This window comes from Populus euphratica, unplaced genomic scaffold (genome assembly GCF_000495115.2).
Source record: "Populus euphratica unplaced genomic scaffold, PopEup_1.0 scaffold3.1, whole genome shotgun sequence".
Lineage (NCBI taxonomy): Eukaryota > Viridiplantae > Streptophyta > Magnoliopsida > Malpighiales > Salicaceae > Populus > Populus euphratica.
In genome coordinates this window covers 5618695-5637472 of record NW_011499847.1, presented here as the reverse complement: position 1 = coordinate 5637472, position 18778 = coordinate 5618695, and the positions used below count along the sequence as shown (strand labels likewise).

The 18778-nt window shown below is 36.6% G+C and overlaps 3 protein-coding genes across 7 annotated transcripts; 2 read left to right on the top strand and 1 right to left on the bottom strand.

The window, feature by feature from the left end:
• The first annotated feature begins 326 nt into the window (after positions 1 to 326).
• Positions 327 to 4546, top strand: LOC105110389 (pentatricopeptide (PPR) repeat-containing protein). 5 transcript variants are annotated; one of them, XR_839464.1, is made up of 5 exons: positions 327 to 698; positions 878 to 1683; positions 2498 to 3592; positions 3720 to 3785; positions 3891 to 4546. XR_839464.1 is itself a non-coding variant. In XM_011005433.1 (3 exons), the coding sequence occupies exons 2-3, from the start codon at positions 955 to 957 to the stop codon at positions 3269 to 3271; spliced, it is 1503 nt and encodes a 500-aa protein (XP_011003735.1). In that variant the 5' UTR covers positions 327 to 698; positions 889 to 954; the 3' UTR covers positions 3272 to 3862. The 5 variants fall into 5 exon arrangements, 2 of the variants coding, with proteins under 2 accessions (XP_011003735.1, XP_011003716.1); XR_839465.1 differs by lacking the exon at positions 3720 to 3785; XR_839463.1 differs by having other exon boundaries at positions 3720 to 4546.
• Positions 4547 to 8376: 3830 nt separating this feature from the next.
• LOC105110379 (ethylene-overproduction protein 1-like) lies at positions 8377 to 12871 on the top strand. The gene is made up of 4 exons (XM_011005405.1): positions 8377 to 10729; positions 11213 to 11504; positions 11590 to 11899; positions 12076 to 12871. The coding sequence occupies exons 1-4, from the start codon at positions 8823 to 8825 to the stop codon at positions 12303 to 12305; spliced, it is 2739 nt and encodes a 912-aa protein (XP_011003707.1). The 5' UTR covers positions 8377 to 8822; the 3' UTR covers positions 12306 to 12871.
• Positions 12872 to 13144: 273 nt separating this feature from the next.
• LOC105110374 (probable inactive receptor-like protein kinase At3g56050) lies at positions 13145 to 18156 on the bottom strand. Its single transcript, XM_011005397.1, has 9 exons — positions 17782 to 18156; positions 17532 to 17670; positions 16643 to 16714; positions 16421 to 16564; positions 16203 to 16328; positions 15095 to 15675; positions 14691 to 14881; positions 14476 to 14608; positions 13145 to 14025 (listed from the first exon to the last, which is right to left on the bottom strand). The coding sequence occupies exons 1-9, from the start codon at positions 17894 to 17896 to the stop codon at positions 13427 to 13429; spliced, it is 2100 nt and encodes a 699-aa protein (XP_011003699.1). The 5' UTR covers positions 17897 to 18156; the 3' UTR covers positions 13145 to 13426.
• Between the last annotated feature and the right edge of the window lie 622 nt (positions 18157 to 18778).

The window sequence follows — 18778 nt, the reverse complement described above, 5'->3', positions numbered from 1 at the left end:
TAAAAAAATATATATATATATATATATATATATAATAAAAAATTTGATAATCAAATTTAATATATCAGCAAATAATATGATATTTTTAAATTTTTCATAACTTCTAAAAAATATTTTCTACCTAATTTTTTTACCTGATATTTTTTAAAAATCAAACAAAATTTTTAACTAAAAAATATTTTTTATTAATCAATTTTTTAATAATAAATAAACATAAAAAAATTAAAAAATAATTTTACGGTAACTTCCAGAAAACTAACATAACCTGTCGATATGAAATCCCAAAAAAGTATACAGTGTTCCTAAAAGTCTCAACGACAAGCGTCGAGGACAATAGCGTAAATCAGAATAGAGGCGTTCGGTACTCCGATGGCAAGATTCTCTCAGCAGCCATCATTTGAACACGTCTCCGCTAATCTTCGGTCTGTCGCTGCCTCCTCACCATCATCCAAAAAAAAAAAAAAAAAAAAAAAAACAAGACACCCATCCAATAGACCGACACCCTTGTCTTTCTGTGGTATCTAACCACCGCCATTAGATTTTTACTCAATTGTACAGCTCCTATGAACCCGACAACCTATTTTATCCTCTTCGATCAATGCTTTCAACATTCTAAGTTTCAAGCTTTTCTCATGATTTCTCCGACTTGAAATCCAAGTTTTCCTGTTTTGACTGCAGAGAAAGTGAGGAACTTAAAAGTAAGGATCAGGTTTTTTTTATTCTTTGCTCATATAAAACTTTTAGGATAAACTGCTATCTTTTTTTCCGTTTTGGCTTCAGTTATAATTAACGTTATTATTCAGTATCATTAAAGCAAATATGTAAACGAAGACTTGAAAGTTTATTTCTCTTTCGGTTTGTATATATATATTTGCAGTTTCCTTGCAGCCAAACAGGGAATTGGCCATCTGCGTTTTTTTTAGGGTCCATTTTCTGGTGGATAGAGCTGAAGAAATGGCCTCTGCTTATGCTTTTAGTTCACTATCTAAAATTTCTCCTGTATTTTCTCTTAAAAAACGGTACTGGAATTCATGTATGAAACCTTGCTGTATGGTTTCTACCATAATTTGCAACTACCAAACGCCTAAAAGGCCCAATTTTGTTGTTGCAAAGACTGCTAAAGTTAGAGAATTTAGGCTATTTAAGTCAGTGGAATTGGACCAGTACGTGACGAGTGATGATGAAGAAGAAATGGGTGAAGGGTTTTTTGAGGCAATTGAGGAACTTGAGAGAATGACAAGAGAACCTTCTGATATTCTTGAGGAAATGAATGATAGGTTGTCCGCGAGAGAGTTGCAATTAGTGCTTGTTTATTTCTCTCAAGAGGGGAGAGATTCCTGGTGTGCGCTTGAGGTGTTTGAGTGGTTGAGAAAGGAGAATAGGGTCGACAAGGAAACAATGGAGCTTATGGTTTCGATAATGTGTAGTTGGGTTAAGAAGTTAATTGAAGGGGAACAAGATGTTGGGGATGTGGTTGACTTACTTGTGGATATGGATTGTGTGGGGTTGAAGCCGAGTTTTAGTATGATTGAGAAGGTGATATCTTTGTATTGGGATATGGAGAAGAAGGAGGGAGCGGTTTCATTTGTGAAGGAGGTTTTGAGACGAGGGATTGCATATTCAGGCGATGATGGAGAAGGACAGAAAGGAGGCCCAACTGGGTATCTTACATGGAAGATGATGGTAAGCTTCTGTCATAATCAATTCTTACCACTTTGTTCAGATTATCTTTATAGAATTGGCTAGCTGCTGTTGTTTGCCTTTCCCTTTTGTGCTCATGTTTTGGACTACATAAAAGATGTAGATATACGATGGTTTTAAGTGTGAGAGGTGTTCTTATCTTTATCATATTGAATTGCCAGGATATAAACCGTGGAATCGACTGACCTCTTTATTGATTGCTTTTCTAGAATACAATGGTGGAATGTACTCAAGCTTGGTTGTAACTTGTTAGTCCAATTTGCTATTTATGAATGTTTGAATTTTCCTTTGTCATGTTATTGATTTTGTGTAGCAACTTTCTATAGCAAAGTGAATTTATCTTAATGACATGGCCGTGTTTGTGTGTAGTTTTTTCTTTGTTGTGGTACTTCAAATCTACTTTTAGATGCTTTATTGTGCAAACAAAAGTTATGCTATAAAGCTGAGAGTTAAATTATTAAGCATCAAATGTGTAGATTTAAATTGTTTATTAATGTCATGTATATTGTACTGCTTTACTCCCAAGAAGGCTGAGCTATATAGAAGTTGAAGTGCTGAACTTGTGGACAGAAGTCTTCATTTGTTTCTCAACAATGAAGGCCAAGTTTATGAGATTATAATCACCTGCCTGCTTTTATTTATGTCTCCATGTCGCATTTACTTCTTGTTTATGCTGATTGTCTGTCATATATGTGGGTAATTAAGCCAGTTATTGATCTTTCTATGTTTATTTTTTCCAGTATGCTATAAAATCCCATAAAATTTTGTGTGAATGACAACTTGGAATCTATTTCAGGTTGATGGAAACTACAGGAATGCAGTCAAATTGGTGATTCAACTTAGAGAATCTGGTTTAAAGCCTGAGATCTATGCCTACCTCATTGCAATGACAGCTGTTGTCAAAGAGCTAAATGAATTTTCTAAAGCTCTACGCAAGTTGAAAGGTTATTCGAGGTCTGGTATGGTAACTGAACTTGATGCTGAGAATGTAGAGCTTGTTGAGAAATATCAGTCAGATCTTCTAGCTGATGGAGTATGCTTGTCCAGTTGGGTCATTCAGGAGGGAAGTCCTGCACTTTATGGTGTGGTTCATGAGCGACTTCTTGCCATGTATATTTGTGCTGGCCGTGGGCTTGATGCTGAAAGACAGTTATGGGAAATGAAGCTTGTTGGCAAGGAAGCTGATGGAGACCTTTATGACATTGTTTTAGCTATCTGTGCATCTCAAAAGGAGGCCAATGCTGTAGCACGGTTGCTCACTAGAATAGAGGTTGCAAGCTCTATGTGCAAGAAGAAATCATTGTCATGGTTGTTGAGAGGTTACATTAAAGGTGGACACTATGGCGAGGCTGCAGAAACACTAATTAAGATGCTTGATTTGGGTTTATCTCCAGATTATTTAGACAGAGTAGCGGTGATGCAGGGTCTGAGAAAAAGGATCCACCAATGGGGAAATGTTGAATCTTATCTTAAGCTTTGCAAGCGCCTCTCTGATGTGAATTTGATTGGACCTTCTCTTGTATATCTGTATATAAAGAAATATAAACTTTGGATCATGAAATTGCTTTGAGTGACCCCTCGAGTGGAATGAGGCCTCAAGAGGCTTTTGAACCTGGTTTTGTGATTGTGATGAAAGCAAGGTTTATAGAGTCTGGAATTCACAACACCACCATTATTATAAATACCTTTGAATGAGAAGATTGTGTCCATTGATTGGGATGGCTTCACGGAGGTGCTAGAATACGGGTAGAGAGTCTATGATGCCAACGTGGATTTTGTCTCCACTATTTTGCTCTCAAGGTCCTGTAGCTGTTTGTGTATGTGGTAGATGCTGTAAACATAATAAAGAACATTCAACACAATGTAACCAAGCTGCGTATATATCTTACAGGTATATTCTTATAATAGGAGCCCTCTCCATCCCACTCTTCATTATTTTGCAAACCAAGATCTCTATCTAGCATTTGCTGCACTTGTTGACAAGTACTAACACTGGTCAACCTTGATTTGAATTGCAGTAGCCGTACATGCATATTGTATCATGGCAAAAATAGGATTCAGTGAAGACTACTTGGAATGATGAAGTATGCTTTGACTTCAATTATGTTTGGTTGCATCTTCATGAATTATCAAATGTGATCTTGGTGATGAGTTGTGTTCATTGACACTAGCCTTTTCTTACTTCATAGCTGAATACCTAACTGAACATCTGGACTAGTTATTGGCTCGCATATGTAATGATATGATCTGCAATGTTCAAAATCTGTCACTCGGAGCCTGTATGTTTACAGAAACTGTCATGCTTCCGGTTCTGCCAAACTATTGCTGGACATGGTGGACAAGGAACAGGAACAGGAGCTTCATTTTCCGTGTTTGCTGTTAGATATTCTCTAGGATCAGGGTCTTCTTTATTAATTCCAGCTAGGCCTTGATATTATCTTACAGAACTTCTGAAAACCAAACCAAGAATCAAAAACTTAGCATTGTTAAAGCTTTGGGACCGTGAACTTACATATCGGCAGGGAATTTATTTATATCCAGTATAGGTTGGGTTTGCATAAGCTATACAGTGTTGAGAACCCCCTTGTGGGCTATTTGATTTGTGAAATGCACTTGGTAGTGAATCCTTCACAAGATAACGGTGGCCGCATGTTTTGCTGCCCCTTTTACATGTTCGAAGGTTGTCAATATGGTGGCAGAACCACCAGGTGGGTGAGTGGCGAAGTTGGGATTAATTTCTATAATGAGAGCGGCAGAGCAGAGCCATATAAGGTTGTAATTTATGTTGTGTCTTTTTTGGTGAACTTTCTATGATTAATAATTGTTCTTCCCCCATTAACGCTCATACCATTGCTTTCGTTCTTTCCTGTCGCTCTTTTGTACACATTCAAATTCTTAGCTCCACTGAAAATGTGCAGCCAACCTATAACCAAAATACCCTTATGTTTTGTATGATACAGTTCGCTACAAAATCTTTCAAATTATTTTTCGCAAAAATCTCATCCAAATGAATTGGATTTGATTCTTCTCGTAAATATAGCATTTATTTTTTTTTTAAAAAAAAGTGAGGACATGGGGTTAATTACATTTTTTTTATTTTTTTAAAAGTGAGGACATGGGGTTAATTACATTACGTGTCCCTAAAGATTTAGACATCAGTTATTCTAACCCTTGTACCATAATTTTAGGCGTGTTCCGCTCGAGGTGATCACATGCTCATGCGGTCTCTCGATGACACAACTCATGTTCATCGGAATTAGACTAACGATATTGCTTGCAGTGTAAATTTTTTAAATTTATTTTTATTTAACTATATAATAATAAAAAAAATTATAGGAAATGCAACAGATAAAATTAGAAAAAAAAAATTCATCAAAATTATCTTTTTTAATTCATCTAATTTTTTTACAACAATTTTTTTTAATTAGCAACATATCTCATTAAATAAAATAAAATAAAAATATAAAAAAATTGTGATGAGTTGAAATAAATATTTTTAATTAAACCCTAATTAATGATGAGTTGAAATAAATAAATAAATATTTTTAATTAAACCCTAATTTTTTATTCCTGTATTTATTTTTTTTATTTTGATAAAAGCATGATTTTTAAGAAAAGTGTAGCTTTTTAACGAAAACTTTATTGTGATTATAAAATAAAATTTCAATTAAAAAATCATGAATCAATATTTTTATGCACCTATATGAAAAAAATACAGGAATAGTAAATTTGAGAAATTATATAAAAATTTAAAATAAAAAATAAATATTTTTTTCTCATTGAATATTAATGACAATATTATTTTAATTTCATTCAATATTAATGAGAAGGTTATCATATTTGTTTTTCATATGAGGTTAATACATAACTATTTATAAAATAATAGCTAGCATCATCATAGAAAAAACCCTAATTCTCTTAAAAACAGTGACATGATTGGATAGTTCCTTAAATATTACTTTAATAAATTGACTTGAATAGTTTTTTATCAGAAAATAAAAATAAAGGGATACTTAAGTAAAAAGCGAAATTGTTTGCCTTAAGATAAAAAATTTAGGTGCACACCACTGGAAGGCTAATCCTACGCCCTTAGGCTTTTATTTTCAACAAGCAAACATCACATTATTCATCTATCTATCTGTTACTTATCAAGTTGATAACATATCAGGCATACCACATGGTGCTTATCAAGCAGAGAACATATCATCTTTTAGTAGATTTTTTTTTATTAAAAAATCAAGATTTAAGTTTTGAAAACCTAAAAACTTTTCAACCTTATTTATTTAAAATACCCTAAAAATATCACAAAAACTCAACAAAATCATGTCAAAACCAAAAAAAATAAAAATAACAATCCTATAATCATTCTTAAAAAAACTAATTGGATAAAAAAATTTACAAACCTCGACTTATTTTTATGACATGTAAAAAAAAAAAACACAACTTCCACTGAATTCCTCTCTCAATTATGAAACAATTAACACCAACATCGAGGTTTTTTAAGCTGGAATATGATCAACCAAATATTTTTTATTTTTTTTATTTTTTATGACTTTTTCTATTTCCTCTTATTTTTAAGGACTAAAATATATAAAAAAATAAATTTAAAACTTAAACACAAAAGCCTCAAAACATAGGGATAAAAAAAAAGGACTAAATGGGCGAAGCTATAGCTTTACATGTATCATGAACAATAAATAGGCAAAATGTAGTAATGTTGGTTTTTATTGTTTTTAATTGATAAAATTAAATTATATTTATAATTTTAAGCTTTGATTTAATCTTAGGGTGTTTTCTTAATTATATTTCATAATACACAAACTGTAATAAATTATAAATATTAAATTAATGCCAACATTGAAAAAACAAAATAATGATCGTAGCTAAATAATTTTTTCAATGATTTGAAAAAAAAAGAAAAGAAGGGATAGACTCCGCTGAAGTAAGCAGCCACGGTAAAAGACAGTAAAAAGTTAATTCAATTTTTTATAATATAATATAATGCCTGACATATGTCGGCACGTGCACACTTACAAGTAGACGGATGTAAAACATATGATCAGATTGAAAATACGTGGGATGGCATAACCAAACCTGCAGCACGAGTTAAAATTATGAAAATCTAAAATTTGGAGGACCAGAGTGGGCTCTACTCAGTACGTGTTTGGAAGTTCCGTCCAACAATGCTTGTAAAAGTTTTTTTATTTTTTTTGTATTTAGATCGTTTTATACACTATGTTAAAAATAAATTTTTATAAATAAAATAAATATATTTTTTTTTAATCTTTATTCCCTCTATTAGTAAGATGCCCCCTGTAAATGTTTTTTTTAATCTTTGCCCCCTGTAAATGTATGATTTACCGACAAGTGATAAGAGGCTTGTTTTTAAGATTTATCACATGAAGAAGTCTTAAAGCACGTGAACACACTTCTTGTCTTACTATGACTGTTTCAGGCTGCGCATATATTCTGCCTTCTCGTTGTCTTCTTTTTTTATTCTGAGCTTGCATGGTTTTTCTAGGCTTGTTGAGTCCACTCCACCCATGGGAGTCCATGGAGGCTCGTAGTGAAAGGAGCATCCTAGTATAATTTTATATGTATGTATGTATGTATGTATATGTGTATATATATAAATAAAGGATTGGCTTAGATCCAATGTACCTAACCATCAATACTTTGGTCTATACGTGTTCTCCCTTTCCAAATTCCTGAGCAGTAATTGGTCCTCTCACTTGACATGTGCACGTGTCTGGTTAGAAGACCTTGCGGCTTAAAATATCTAGTGATGTAATATATGCAAATCTGAAATTGGGATTCACGCTGGAGTGGAACTGAAAAAATAGGTGAGATTCAGACATTTCACCAGGTAACCAAGCTCGTATTTGGAAGCAATGGATGATGGAACAATGCATCTTGTCTTCTAAATAATTATTTTATTTGAACGTGTAATCAAACTTATCAAGGAAGGAGGGTGCTGGAAGTTCATAATTATCAATTATGATTTTAAATTCTGTTTCCTTTCATCTAATAACATCATCTTTAATGAATGGTGAAGTTTGCTTGCAACAACAATGTTCCTGGAGCACAAGTGTGATTTGTTCATGTGACTGTAATCCATCACCAGATCCGGTTCCATTGATTATTCTTTTCATCATTTCTCCAGAATAACCTTTAATGGGACATTAGGTTAATGCTAGATGATCACTCAAAACCAAGGAGAGAAAATCTTCAAAATGAATCCTATTTAATTATGTTTAAGGACTAACCTGGGTCAAATTAAAAGATTTAATTAGGATCAAGGACTTGATTATATTTTTAATGGGCTTGATTAATTTTATCAGGGACTTAATTGATGATAAATTAAGTTTAAAAGTCCAATTTGAAATTGATGTTTCCCTTGGGGAGGGGGGGGGGACCTGATAAAGATGGGGGTCTGTTTGGTATTGATTTGACCCAAGAACCTACTTTATTATTATTATTGATTCATAAGATTTACTCCAAAGCTCCACGCCTTTGCTTAGCAGACAAATTTGGGGCTGCTAATAAAATCCGCAATCACAAATGGAAGGAAAAGAAGCTTGATTAACCTAAAATACCCTTCCCCTCTAGCGTTGACCGTTGATATTGATACTGATATTGATGTGGCAAAGATGGAGTGGTTGTTGAGTGCAGAACAGAAAAACTCATTAGCACTGGAGGGAGCCACCAAATCAACCAAAACTTTCAGGTCACCAAAACAGTCGAAGAGGGGCCTACTGCAACTGTATATCCGGTGAGCGAGATAGAAAGAGAGAAAGGACACACGCAACTCTCTCAGGAATCTATTCCATAAAAGAAAAGGATAACATGTCCAAAGTCTAGAATCCCAAAACTCTCCTCCTTTTTTCTCAAGAACCAAACACCATTTTTAGCCTAACGGCCTGTCTCTGTCTCCCCTCTCTGGTTTTTCTACTTTGGAGTTGTTTCCACTTTGCAGTCTAGAGGTATTAATTACATAAGGTTTACAAATATTTTCTCGTTAAATTCGTCCTTTCTTTGTGCATTAACTGTTTATCTTTATTTATCAAAACTTTGCGAATCTCATGATGTTTTAGATGGATAGATAGATATAGAGTAAAAAAATGCATGGTTTTAAGCTCCTTGATAGATTCAAGAGCACCCAAGTCCATGCTTTAAGCCCCCAAGATAGTAACCCCTGTTCAAGAGGCAAACTTTCGAAATGTAAATTTACAAACACTGGCTCAGTAGCTCAAGCTTTGCTCCCTTGTGGACTCCCAACAACTGAGCTCCTTGAACCTTCTATAGACTCTTACTTGAAACCTATAGACTATGTGGAATCTTTAGCTGAAATTTATAGACGCTTAAATACCTTCTCGCAAACCGATAAATCATTATTATGCATCGAGCAGTTTTCGATTTTGCGAGGATTAGGTGATCCTAAGTTGCTTAGAAGGTGCCTTTGCTCAGCAAGGCAATATGCTATTGATGTGCACTCAAAGGTAGTGCTTTCTGCCTGGTTAAGGTTTGAGAGGAGAGAAGACGAGTTCATTGGTGTGTCATCAAAGGATTGTAGTGGGTACATCCTTGAATGTCCTATGGCTGCTTTGGTTTCTGGATACGATCCTAATTCGATTTATGATCATTGCCAATGCGGTCAAGATAATCTTGAGGCGGTTGATAATCAAATATTGATGGGCAATGAGGGCTCTAGTTTGGAGGAGGATAGTGATGTTTCATTTTGCATTGGTGATGAGTTGGTTCATTGTGTTAGATTCAAAATTGCTTCTCTTTCGAGTCCATTTAAGGCAATGCTATATGGTAGCTTTGTCGAGTCAAGAAGAGATAAGATTGATTTTTCAAAGATTGGGATATCTGTCAAGGGGATGAGAGCTGTGCAAGTGTACAGTAGGACTGGGAGAGTTGATTTATTTTGCCCTGAGATTGTTTTGGAGTTGCTTTCTTTTGCCAACAGGTTTTGTTGTGAGGAGTTGAAGTGTGCTTGTGATGCTTATTTGGCTTCATTGGTCTGTGGGACTGAGGATGCGTTGATTCTTATCGATCATGGCTTGGAGGAAAGGGCAAATCTTCTCGTAGCCTCTTGTTTGCAGGTGTTTCTAAGAGAGCTCCCAAATTCTTTGTATAACCACAAAGTGATGAGTGTTTTTTGTAATTCAGAGGCAAGGGAGAGATTGGCCATGCTGGGGCATGCTTCCTTCTTGCTCTATTATTTCCTGAGCCAGGTTGCCATGGAGGAGAATATGGCATCAAGCGCAGCAGTGATGTTATTGGAGGGGTTGGAAGAATTTGCAACAGAAAAGTGGCAGAAGGCACTGGCTTTGCATCAACTGGGTTGTGTAATGCTGGAGAGAAAAGAGTACAAGGGTGCCCAATTCTATTTTGAGGCAGCTGTCGAGGCAGGTCACGTTTATTCATTAGCAGGTGTTGCAAGGACCAAGTACAAACAAGGGCAACAATATTCAGCGTTTAGGTTGATGAACTCTCTTATTTTCAAGCATAAACCAGTTGGGTGGATGTACCAAGAGCGATCCCTGTATGGTGTTGGACAAGAGAAGATGATGGATATGAATACTGCAACTGAACTGGATCCAACCCTTTCATTTCCATACAAATTCAGAGCTGTTATGAAGGTGGAAGAGAAGCAGATTAGAGCAGCTATTACAGAGATTGATAAAATTATCGGCTTCAAGCTCTCACCAGATTGTCTTGAGTTGCGAGCGTGGTTCTTCATTGCTCTTGAGGATTTTGAAAGTGCTTTGAGAGATATTCGAGCACTGCTAACCTTGGAACCAAAGTACATGATGTTTCACGGGAGGGTGAGTGGAGATCACTTGGTTGAGCTTCTCAGCCATCGTGTTCGGCTATGGAGCCTGGCCGACTGCTGGATGCATCTTTATGAACGATGGTCTTCTGTCGATGACATTGGCTCCCTGGCTGTCTTACATCAGATGCTGTCAAATGATCCTGCAAAGAGCCTACTGTGGTTTCGGCAATCTTTGCTTCTTTTGCGGTAAGTTTTGTGACGGAACAATTTTTTATTTTGTTCATACAGCTGTACTATTTATGCAGAATACTCATCAAGTTCGACTCCTAAATCGGTGTCTGCAATCTTTGGAAACCTGTCGTACCTTGGATGTTTTTGTGCAGCAATCTTGTTTATCTTTCCATCAAGATAATATACTAGTATCCAAGTCGAAAACACAATCCTTTTGTACATGTTATCTTATAAACTCATCCAATTCACTCCACGAATATTGTCAAAAATAAAGTGATCCTATATTTATTTTTTTGTAAACTGATATAATGATACTAAATCAGCTCATCATTTTTTCCTCCATGATCATACTTCTTATGCACTTCTGAAACAAGGAAGGTGTTTTTCCTGTCCATGTGTTATAACGAATTTGGTCTTGTCTTGTAGCTGTCTGGCCTTGTTATATTCAATAGCTTATATTCAATAGCATGAAATATACTGGATACCTCAATGCACCAGGTTAAATTGTCAGAAGGCTGCAATGCGCTGTTTGCGGTTGGCTAGAAACCATACCAGTTCTGTGCACGAAAGGCTGATATATGAAGGATGGCTTTTATTTGACTCTGGCCATCGTGAAGAAGCTCTCTCTAGGGCTGAGAAATCCATTTCGATCCAAAGGTCATTTGAAGCTTTCTTCCTTATGGCATATACATTAGCTGATACGAATCTGGATCCTGAATCTTCATCTACTGTCATCCAACTTCTGGAGGAAGCTCTTAGATGCCCTTCAGATGGTCTTAGGAAAGGACAAGTGAGTAGTGACTATATCAGTATGTTTCTCTTATGGCCATCTGTGCTCAATGTCTTTGTTTGATTTGAGTGTTGGCATTTTGCAGGCATTGAATAATTTAGGAAGTATTTATGTGGATTGTGGTAAGCTGGATCAGGCTGCAGACTGCTACATGAATGCCCTTAACATCAAACATACAAGAGCTCATCAAGGTCTAGCACGTGTCTATCATTTAAAAAATCAACGAAAAGCTGCATTTGATGAGATGACCAAGTTAATAGAGAAGGCACAGAGTAGTGCATCAGCATATGAGAAACGATCAGAATACTGTGACCGTGAGAAGGCAAAAGATGACCTTAATATGGCAACACAACTGGATCCTCTAAGAACATACCCATACAGATACAGAGCAGCAGGTAATCATCACCACTCCGTTTTGGAAATTCTGCCTCCTTTCTATGCAGCTCCTCAAAAGTTCTCACAGATATTCCAATGTCATTCCATTGACTTCATCTTTCTTCCCTTTGCTTGAACTCAATTATTACCTGTAAAATCTATACTTCTACTGACATGAAGAATCTCTTATTCCCAGTGCTAATGGATGACCAAAAGGAAACTGAAGCTTTAGAAGAGCTTACTAAGGCCATAGCTTTCAAGCCTGAGTTGCAAATGCTCCATCTTCGAGCAGCATTTTATGAATCAATGGGAGACAAAACCTCTGCTCGTCAAGATTGTGAGGCAGCTCTCTGCCTGGACCAAAACCACACGGACACACTTAATCTGTACAATAGAACACAGGACCAAGCTACACGAAGCATTTAAGTGACACCAATGTCATTGATGTAGAATGGGGACTTCAACAATAATCAAGGGGGACAGCCATGCCGATCATTTTTTATTATTATTTTTGAAATCATGGTCTATCAGGCATTCAGGGACAAATTCATCCCATCCATGAGGAGGACAGACTGCGTCAAGGAGCAATAATGAGCTCATTTGTACATATATGTTATATCTTTATGGTATTGATGATGGATCTAGAAAAGCGTGTTGCCAACGGCCCATGGACAATGTCACTAGCAGATAGTTATGTACAGCCATGGCCACATGATCAGTAAGCGGAATGGGATTGAGGCCGAAAGGGTTTTGCTGCAACTTCTTGCCATTGTTTCTCTAGAATGACATAGGTTTCACAATTTGTATCTCGTTAGAAACGGGATTTTTTGGCCCCCTCTTGAGCTCGTCATGTACAAGAACAAAAGTCAGGAAGGAATTTAAATCTCTTTTGTTGTATCATGTTTTTCTTTATATTACAGATAGAAAAGGTGATGGTATCGCGTTAACTACTCTTGTAGTCCTGCATTTCTCCAGCTGACCACTTTCTGGCCTCTGCTTTTATTTTCACCTCATTTTTTCTCTTCTCTTGTATTTTCCCATGCTTACCTTGCATTTTGGCTGAGTGAGATCGTATGTAGTAACTAAAAGGAATTGGGTTGTGTTTTCATTGAGAGATCCTGGGGGCTGAGATTGCTTTGAGCTCCCCACCACCCCCTAACAAGAAACGCATAGTGTCATAAAGAAAGATTAAGTGTTTGAAGAATACAGCGGTGGACGTTGACTCAAATCTTTTCATCCTGGTGTACTTGAAACTGGTAATATTGAAAAAAAAAGAGCATTTATTTATCTTGCAAGTATACTTCAGATACTTGAATTTTATACAGCCAACTTTTGGCAGTGGCAAAAGAACAAAGCAATGGACAGACCAGAGGTCTCCCTTCCTCAGTTATATACAAACATCTTACTCTACGTTACATTAGATACAAGCATTACCTACCCTATAAACAACTGCTTCTGAGAGATCAGCAAGAGAATCAGGGAAAACAATAGTTAAAAGGAACATGAAAAGAACACTAAAATCCATATTTCAGACTTAAGTTAACTTCTCAACTTCCTTCTGTAGACATAATTTCAAGTTCAGCCCACCAAAGGGGTGATAATTTTGGTGTTGCACCATCAGGTTCCATTGCTGTGATCTCTTTTAACTTAGCAGCAATCTCTTTCATCGTCGGTCTCTGTTTCGCATCAGGATGGATGCAATTTCTTATTACTTCGGACAGTTTCTCGAGCTCATTCTCTTGGAAAGATTTTAGAGTTGGATCCACTATTTCTCTTAAGGATCGCTCTCCTCTCAGATAGTCTGATGCCCAGTCGGCAAGAGAGCCATTGTCCACTGCATATGGGATCCTGCCAGTTATCATTTCAAACAAAATTACCCCAAAACTGTAAATATTGCCCTCTGGATCTGATGATTGGGATTCTAAAAGCTCCATGGATGCTGATCCAATCTTTGCTGCTGTTGCATCATTCCCAAAACTGAAATCTGATATTTTAGCTGCATAGTCTTCAGTCAGATATATGGTCGATGACTGCAGGTTTTTATGGGCTATAGGTGGAGTTAGTTGATGCATGTATTCGAGGCAATATGCCATGCCCATTGCTATTCGTAATCTCATTCCCCAGTCCAAGTGTTCAGCCTCTTTTACTACAAGAAATCAAGAATTCAATAGTGATCTATACCATAAAACAGTTATATAGGTTCAGTCACTGCAATTTCAACGACTTATAAAGGGTATGGTGTATTATGCGGTCTACTTAATGAAGTAGATCAGCTGCCTGTATAGAGTTGCAGAAAAATATAAGGATACGAATATGATTTGCAGTTCCGAGAGGGTACCAAATGGATAGGAAAAATCCAATTCTTCTTTTGAGATGCATATTTCAGCTCTATGAAAGAAAAAAAATATTCAACACTAACGTTCATAGATTGAACAAGAGCCGGTATTGATTTTTTCTTCACAGATATGATGAGCGCAGTCCTATAAAATGCCATATTAATTTGACGATCCAGCAGAATGTAACTACAATCACTTGACCAATTCATATGGGAATGGAGCACGTATCAGAAAGGGCATTAAAAAAATAATGTACTTACTATGCAGATGTTCAAAGAGAGTTCCATTTGGAGCATATTCAAAAACCATCATTCTTGTGAAAGGCTCATTTTCTTCACAAAATCCAATAAGGTTCACAAAATTCTTGTGGTTCATTTTTGACAATGTGTCAATCTGAAAAAATTAGCAAACGTGGCATTTAGGGGCGCGGGCCATATTAAATGGATGAAGCTTAGCAAATTTCAATTTCGAGTACCTTCTTTCTGAATTGTGCTTCTAAATTCTTCAACCAGTCTTCATGAGATCTTACTGCAGTAGACATCACAGCAATTTCAACGCCACTTGATAGTGTCCCCTTGTATGCCGTGCCATTTGAAAAGGAGCCGATTATGTTACTGAAATCTTCACAAGCAGCTTCAAGTTCTGATCTCTTGAGTTTTGGCACACCTGAAAGACACATTACCAAAAGTGAGGAAAGACAACATCGAATCAAAATCTATGCTTGTATATTAGTGGGAGCAATAGATGATAGAGGAGTTCTTAAGGAGCAATGTTAATCCAGAAATTTTATGCCTCTATGCTTGGAGGTTTCAGGTTGTTGTGTGTGTGCACAGGGTGTGCGGGCACACATGCGAGATCCATATGAAAAGGAAGATTGACCTGTTACAAATGCGTTTTGTAGCTGCCCACTTAGGCCTGTGGCCCAAGGTCTGACAGTGACTACCTTGCTGCTTCTGAAGAAGAAAATGCCACTGGCTGAAATCAAAGCGAACATAGAGCCAGCAATAACACCAGCAATGAGAGCAGTGTGATGTTTCGACTTTGATTGTCCCAAATGATTTGGACTTGGAGCAGGGACCATTGACATCCAATCACGCTGTGGTGGTACAATAAAGACACTAGGTGGATTTTCTGGAGCAGGTGAAGCTGGAGTTGGTGCGATCATGGGTGAGGGGGAAGGGGGGAAAGGAAAAGTGGAGGAGTATTCTGCTGGAGAAAATGACGGGGACTCTGAAGGAGATGGTGATGGGGAAAATGACGGTGATGGTGATAAAAATGGTGAGTCTGAGGGTGCCAGTGATGGTGATAATTGAGATCCTTGAGGAAATAAAGACGGTGAAGGCGATGCTTCAGAACCACTTTGATGTGCTTTATGACGATTGTTTGCTATGGGTGGATTTGGAGCAGCTGCCACCTGCAGCAGCATCCGATGAACTGTATTTCCAGAATGAACAATGTTCCTAACAAATAAAAGAGGTGCTGTCAGGAAGCTGGTGGGAAATTAGTTTAAGTTGAGAACTGAAAGCACTTAACCATGTTAGCATAACCCAATCAAGGAGTAGATTTCATGACAAAAATAGCCGACGCCATGCAAAATTTTAAGGCACGAAAAGTTGCTTCATGTTTTGCCTCACATACACCAGGAGGTCCTCTGTTTGCATTTGCGAATTTGGGGGATGGCAGAATAAATCAAAAGCTGAGTTTTAAATTGTGATTGTGAGTTTATTTGATCTGGAATCAAAAGCTGAGTTTTAAATTGTGATTGTGAGTTTATTCGATCTGGATTTTGTGGCCATAGCATTCTCCTATGAGTTGATTTTAGCTTTTCCTTCTTTTTCTTCAAGTTATTATTTCCAAAGTCGTGAACCATAACCACCTCCCCTCTCACGAGTCACCCCCTACTCTCCAACTTCTTCTGCTTTGACATCTCTAAAGTGGCTGCACCAAAGATCGATTTGTAGGAATAACATTAAAAGTACTTGCTTACCAAGTAAAATCTCTGCAGCAACAAGAAGCTCGTAACTGATTTTCAACTGCCTGAACTTCAGAAAGCACCATAAGCTCATTTAGTTCAGGAGATACGCTATCAAGAAACTTGTTATTGTCAAGCAAGCTGCAATAAGAATCAGAGATCATTTAGTCAAACCACCCAAGCTTAAGAGGAAAATACTGGAGAATATAATCAGCTACAATGAATTAACGTACAGGGTAGTCAGTGATAGATTATTTGCAAAGTTCGAAGGAAATGGTCCACTGAAGTTATTATATCCCAAGTCCAACGCCTCCAGCTCCTTCAATTCTCCAATCTCTCTAGGAATGTTTCCGTAGAAAGAATTGTTGCGTAGATTACTGTATGGAAAATGTGAATTAGATAAACTCTGTAAAATGGTTTCCAAAAATCAAATCCAGGCTATGGTTTAAGCTTACATTGATTTTAAGTAAGCTAGCCTTCCAAGTTGAGGTGTCAGTGTTCCTCCAAGACAGAGATTTGTCAGATGCCTACAAGTTGAACACTTATGACTTTAAGAAAATAAAATAAATAAATAAATAAAATCTTTTGTTGCAACTAAAAAGATAAATAACGGAATGTTTGATACATGCTAGAAGATGATAGATAAACTAAATGATTACATCAAATAATCATCGGATAAAACAGGAAACATATAACATATGAACAAGTGAAAAGGAAAAATAAAGATGACATGATAAAATAGCAAAAAGAAGGAAAAAAATGCTGGGATTGCTCCATTGAGGCCCACATTATTATGAACTATCTACCATAGGGACATCACACATGCTGCATTATATAGTTTGTCATCTGATCACTTCTAAGGGCTGCTTAGATTCTGCACCGACAAGTACAAAGGCCGGCAACAACATACACTGTTTATTCCTTCACTTTAAGTCCATCTAAAATTTAAATTGAATATGAAAGCTCAAGTTTGGATCTTGATCTAATAAAAGTCAACAAGTGACTTCAGAGTTGATTAACGTTAATGTTTTTCACAAGCATTTCACATTTCCAGTAATATTCACATTATATTCTAGCTTACAAAAAGCTTTTGCAAACTTTCTAATCAACAGAGACAGAGAAAGAAATCTGTACTAATAATAATCTACCATCTCTAAACACATTGGATCTTTGATCTAACTAAATGGGCTATCCCAGATCACAGATTTAATTAACTGAGAGGCACAAAAGATAAAGATAAACTCCTGTAGAAGAAGAATGTTTGATTACTTACTATTTGACGACCACTTGTTATTATTATTATTATTTTTTTATCCAACAGAAACAAGAGGATGAATGACTTACAAGATCACAACTTTGCCATCAGAGCATTCGACACCGAACCAAGAACAAGGATCAATATCTCCATCTTTCTCATTCCAATTCGATAAAACTCCAAAAGGGTCTCTCTCCACTCTCTCTCTAAATCTCAACAAAGCCAAACCTGCACCATTTTCAAACACTTCACGTTACAATATAAAGGAATTCCAACTTAGTAAGGACATGCAAAACAAAATCTCCCAACCATATGAAAATAAAACATAGCATAACTCACCCTCAGTGTTTAGAGACCAGCAAAAGCTAAAACTTTGATGAAATAACAACAGAACGAGCATCAAAACCTCCATGCGAAGCTTCACCCGGTTCAATCTCCACCATCCACCCGTCATTAAGACAGTCAACAGCTTCTAAAAATAATTCTTGGTTACAAATGTGTCAAAAACCCACTTGGGAGATAAAGAAGACAAATATATATAGATAGACAGACAGACGGATGGAGAGAGAGAGAGAGAGAGAGAGAGAGAGAGGAGAGCTTGATGGAGTCTTGGCTTGGTAAGTGCGAGCTAGCTAATTTAGAAGAGAAGAGAAGAAAGCGCGTGCGTATCGGTGATCATACGTGTTTTCAATTAAGATGTCAATTGAGGCCGAAACATTTATAAACGAACGAATTCGGGCTATGCCCCGTTTTAAAAATAAACTTTAAAAAATAAAAAAATATATATTCTTTTAGTATATATGTAAATAAAAAACTATAAAAAAATAACATTTTGACTACTTTAAACAGGCTACGAGAGAATAAAAAATGTGTCTGCGGCGATTCAGAAACACTGGATTTTGTTTGTCTTGTTGCTGATAGGATTGCCTTCGAGTTTGGACTACGTCTTCCCTTCTCCCCAAACAAATGGATACCAGCGCCGTCCTCTAAGCTCTAAACACCCCTCCACAACCACGTGCCTGTCACGTGACGTATAGCAGTGATTTCTCATCTGCCCGTATAATTTACCTTTTTATTTACTATAATATAAGTAGATAAAAATTCGGATTTTTGACAGATGAACGATCGATTCTATATATTAGCACAGGATTCTCCATGATAAATAAACTGGTCAGAGCATCCCCATTTGATTGATTGAGCGATTCCAAGCGCTGCGGTTGCATGTGTCCGTGGACATTGCTGAGCACATTCCTCAGTTTATATTTGATTAATTTCAAGAATCTGGATATATTATCTGTTTATCATGTGAATTTGTCAATGGTAAGGCATCATTCTT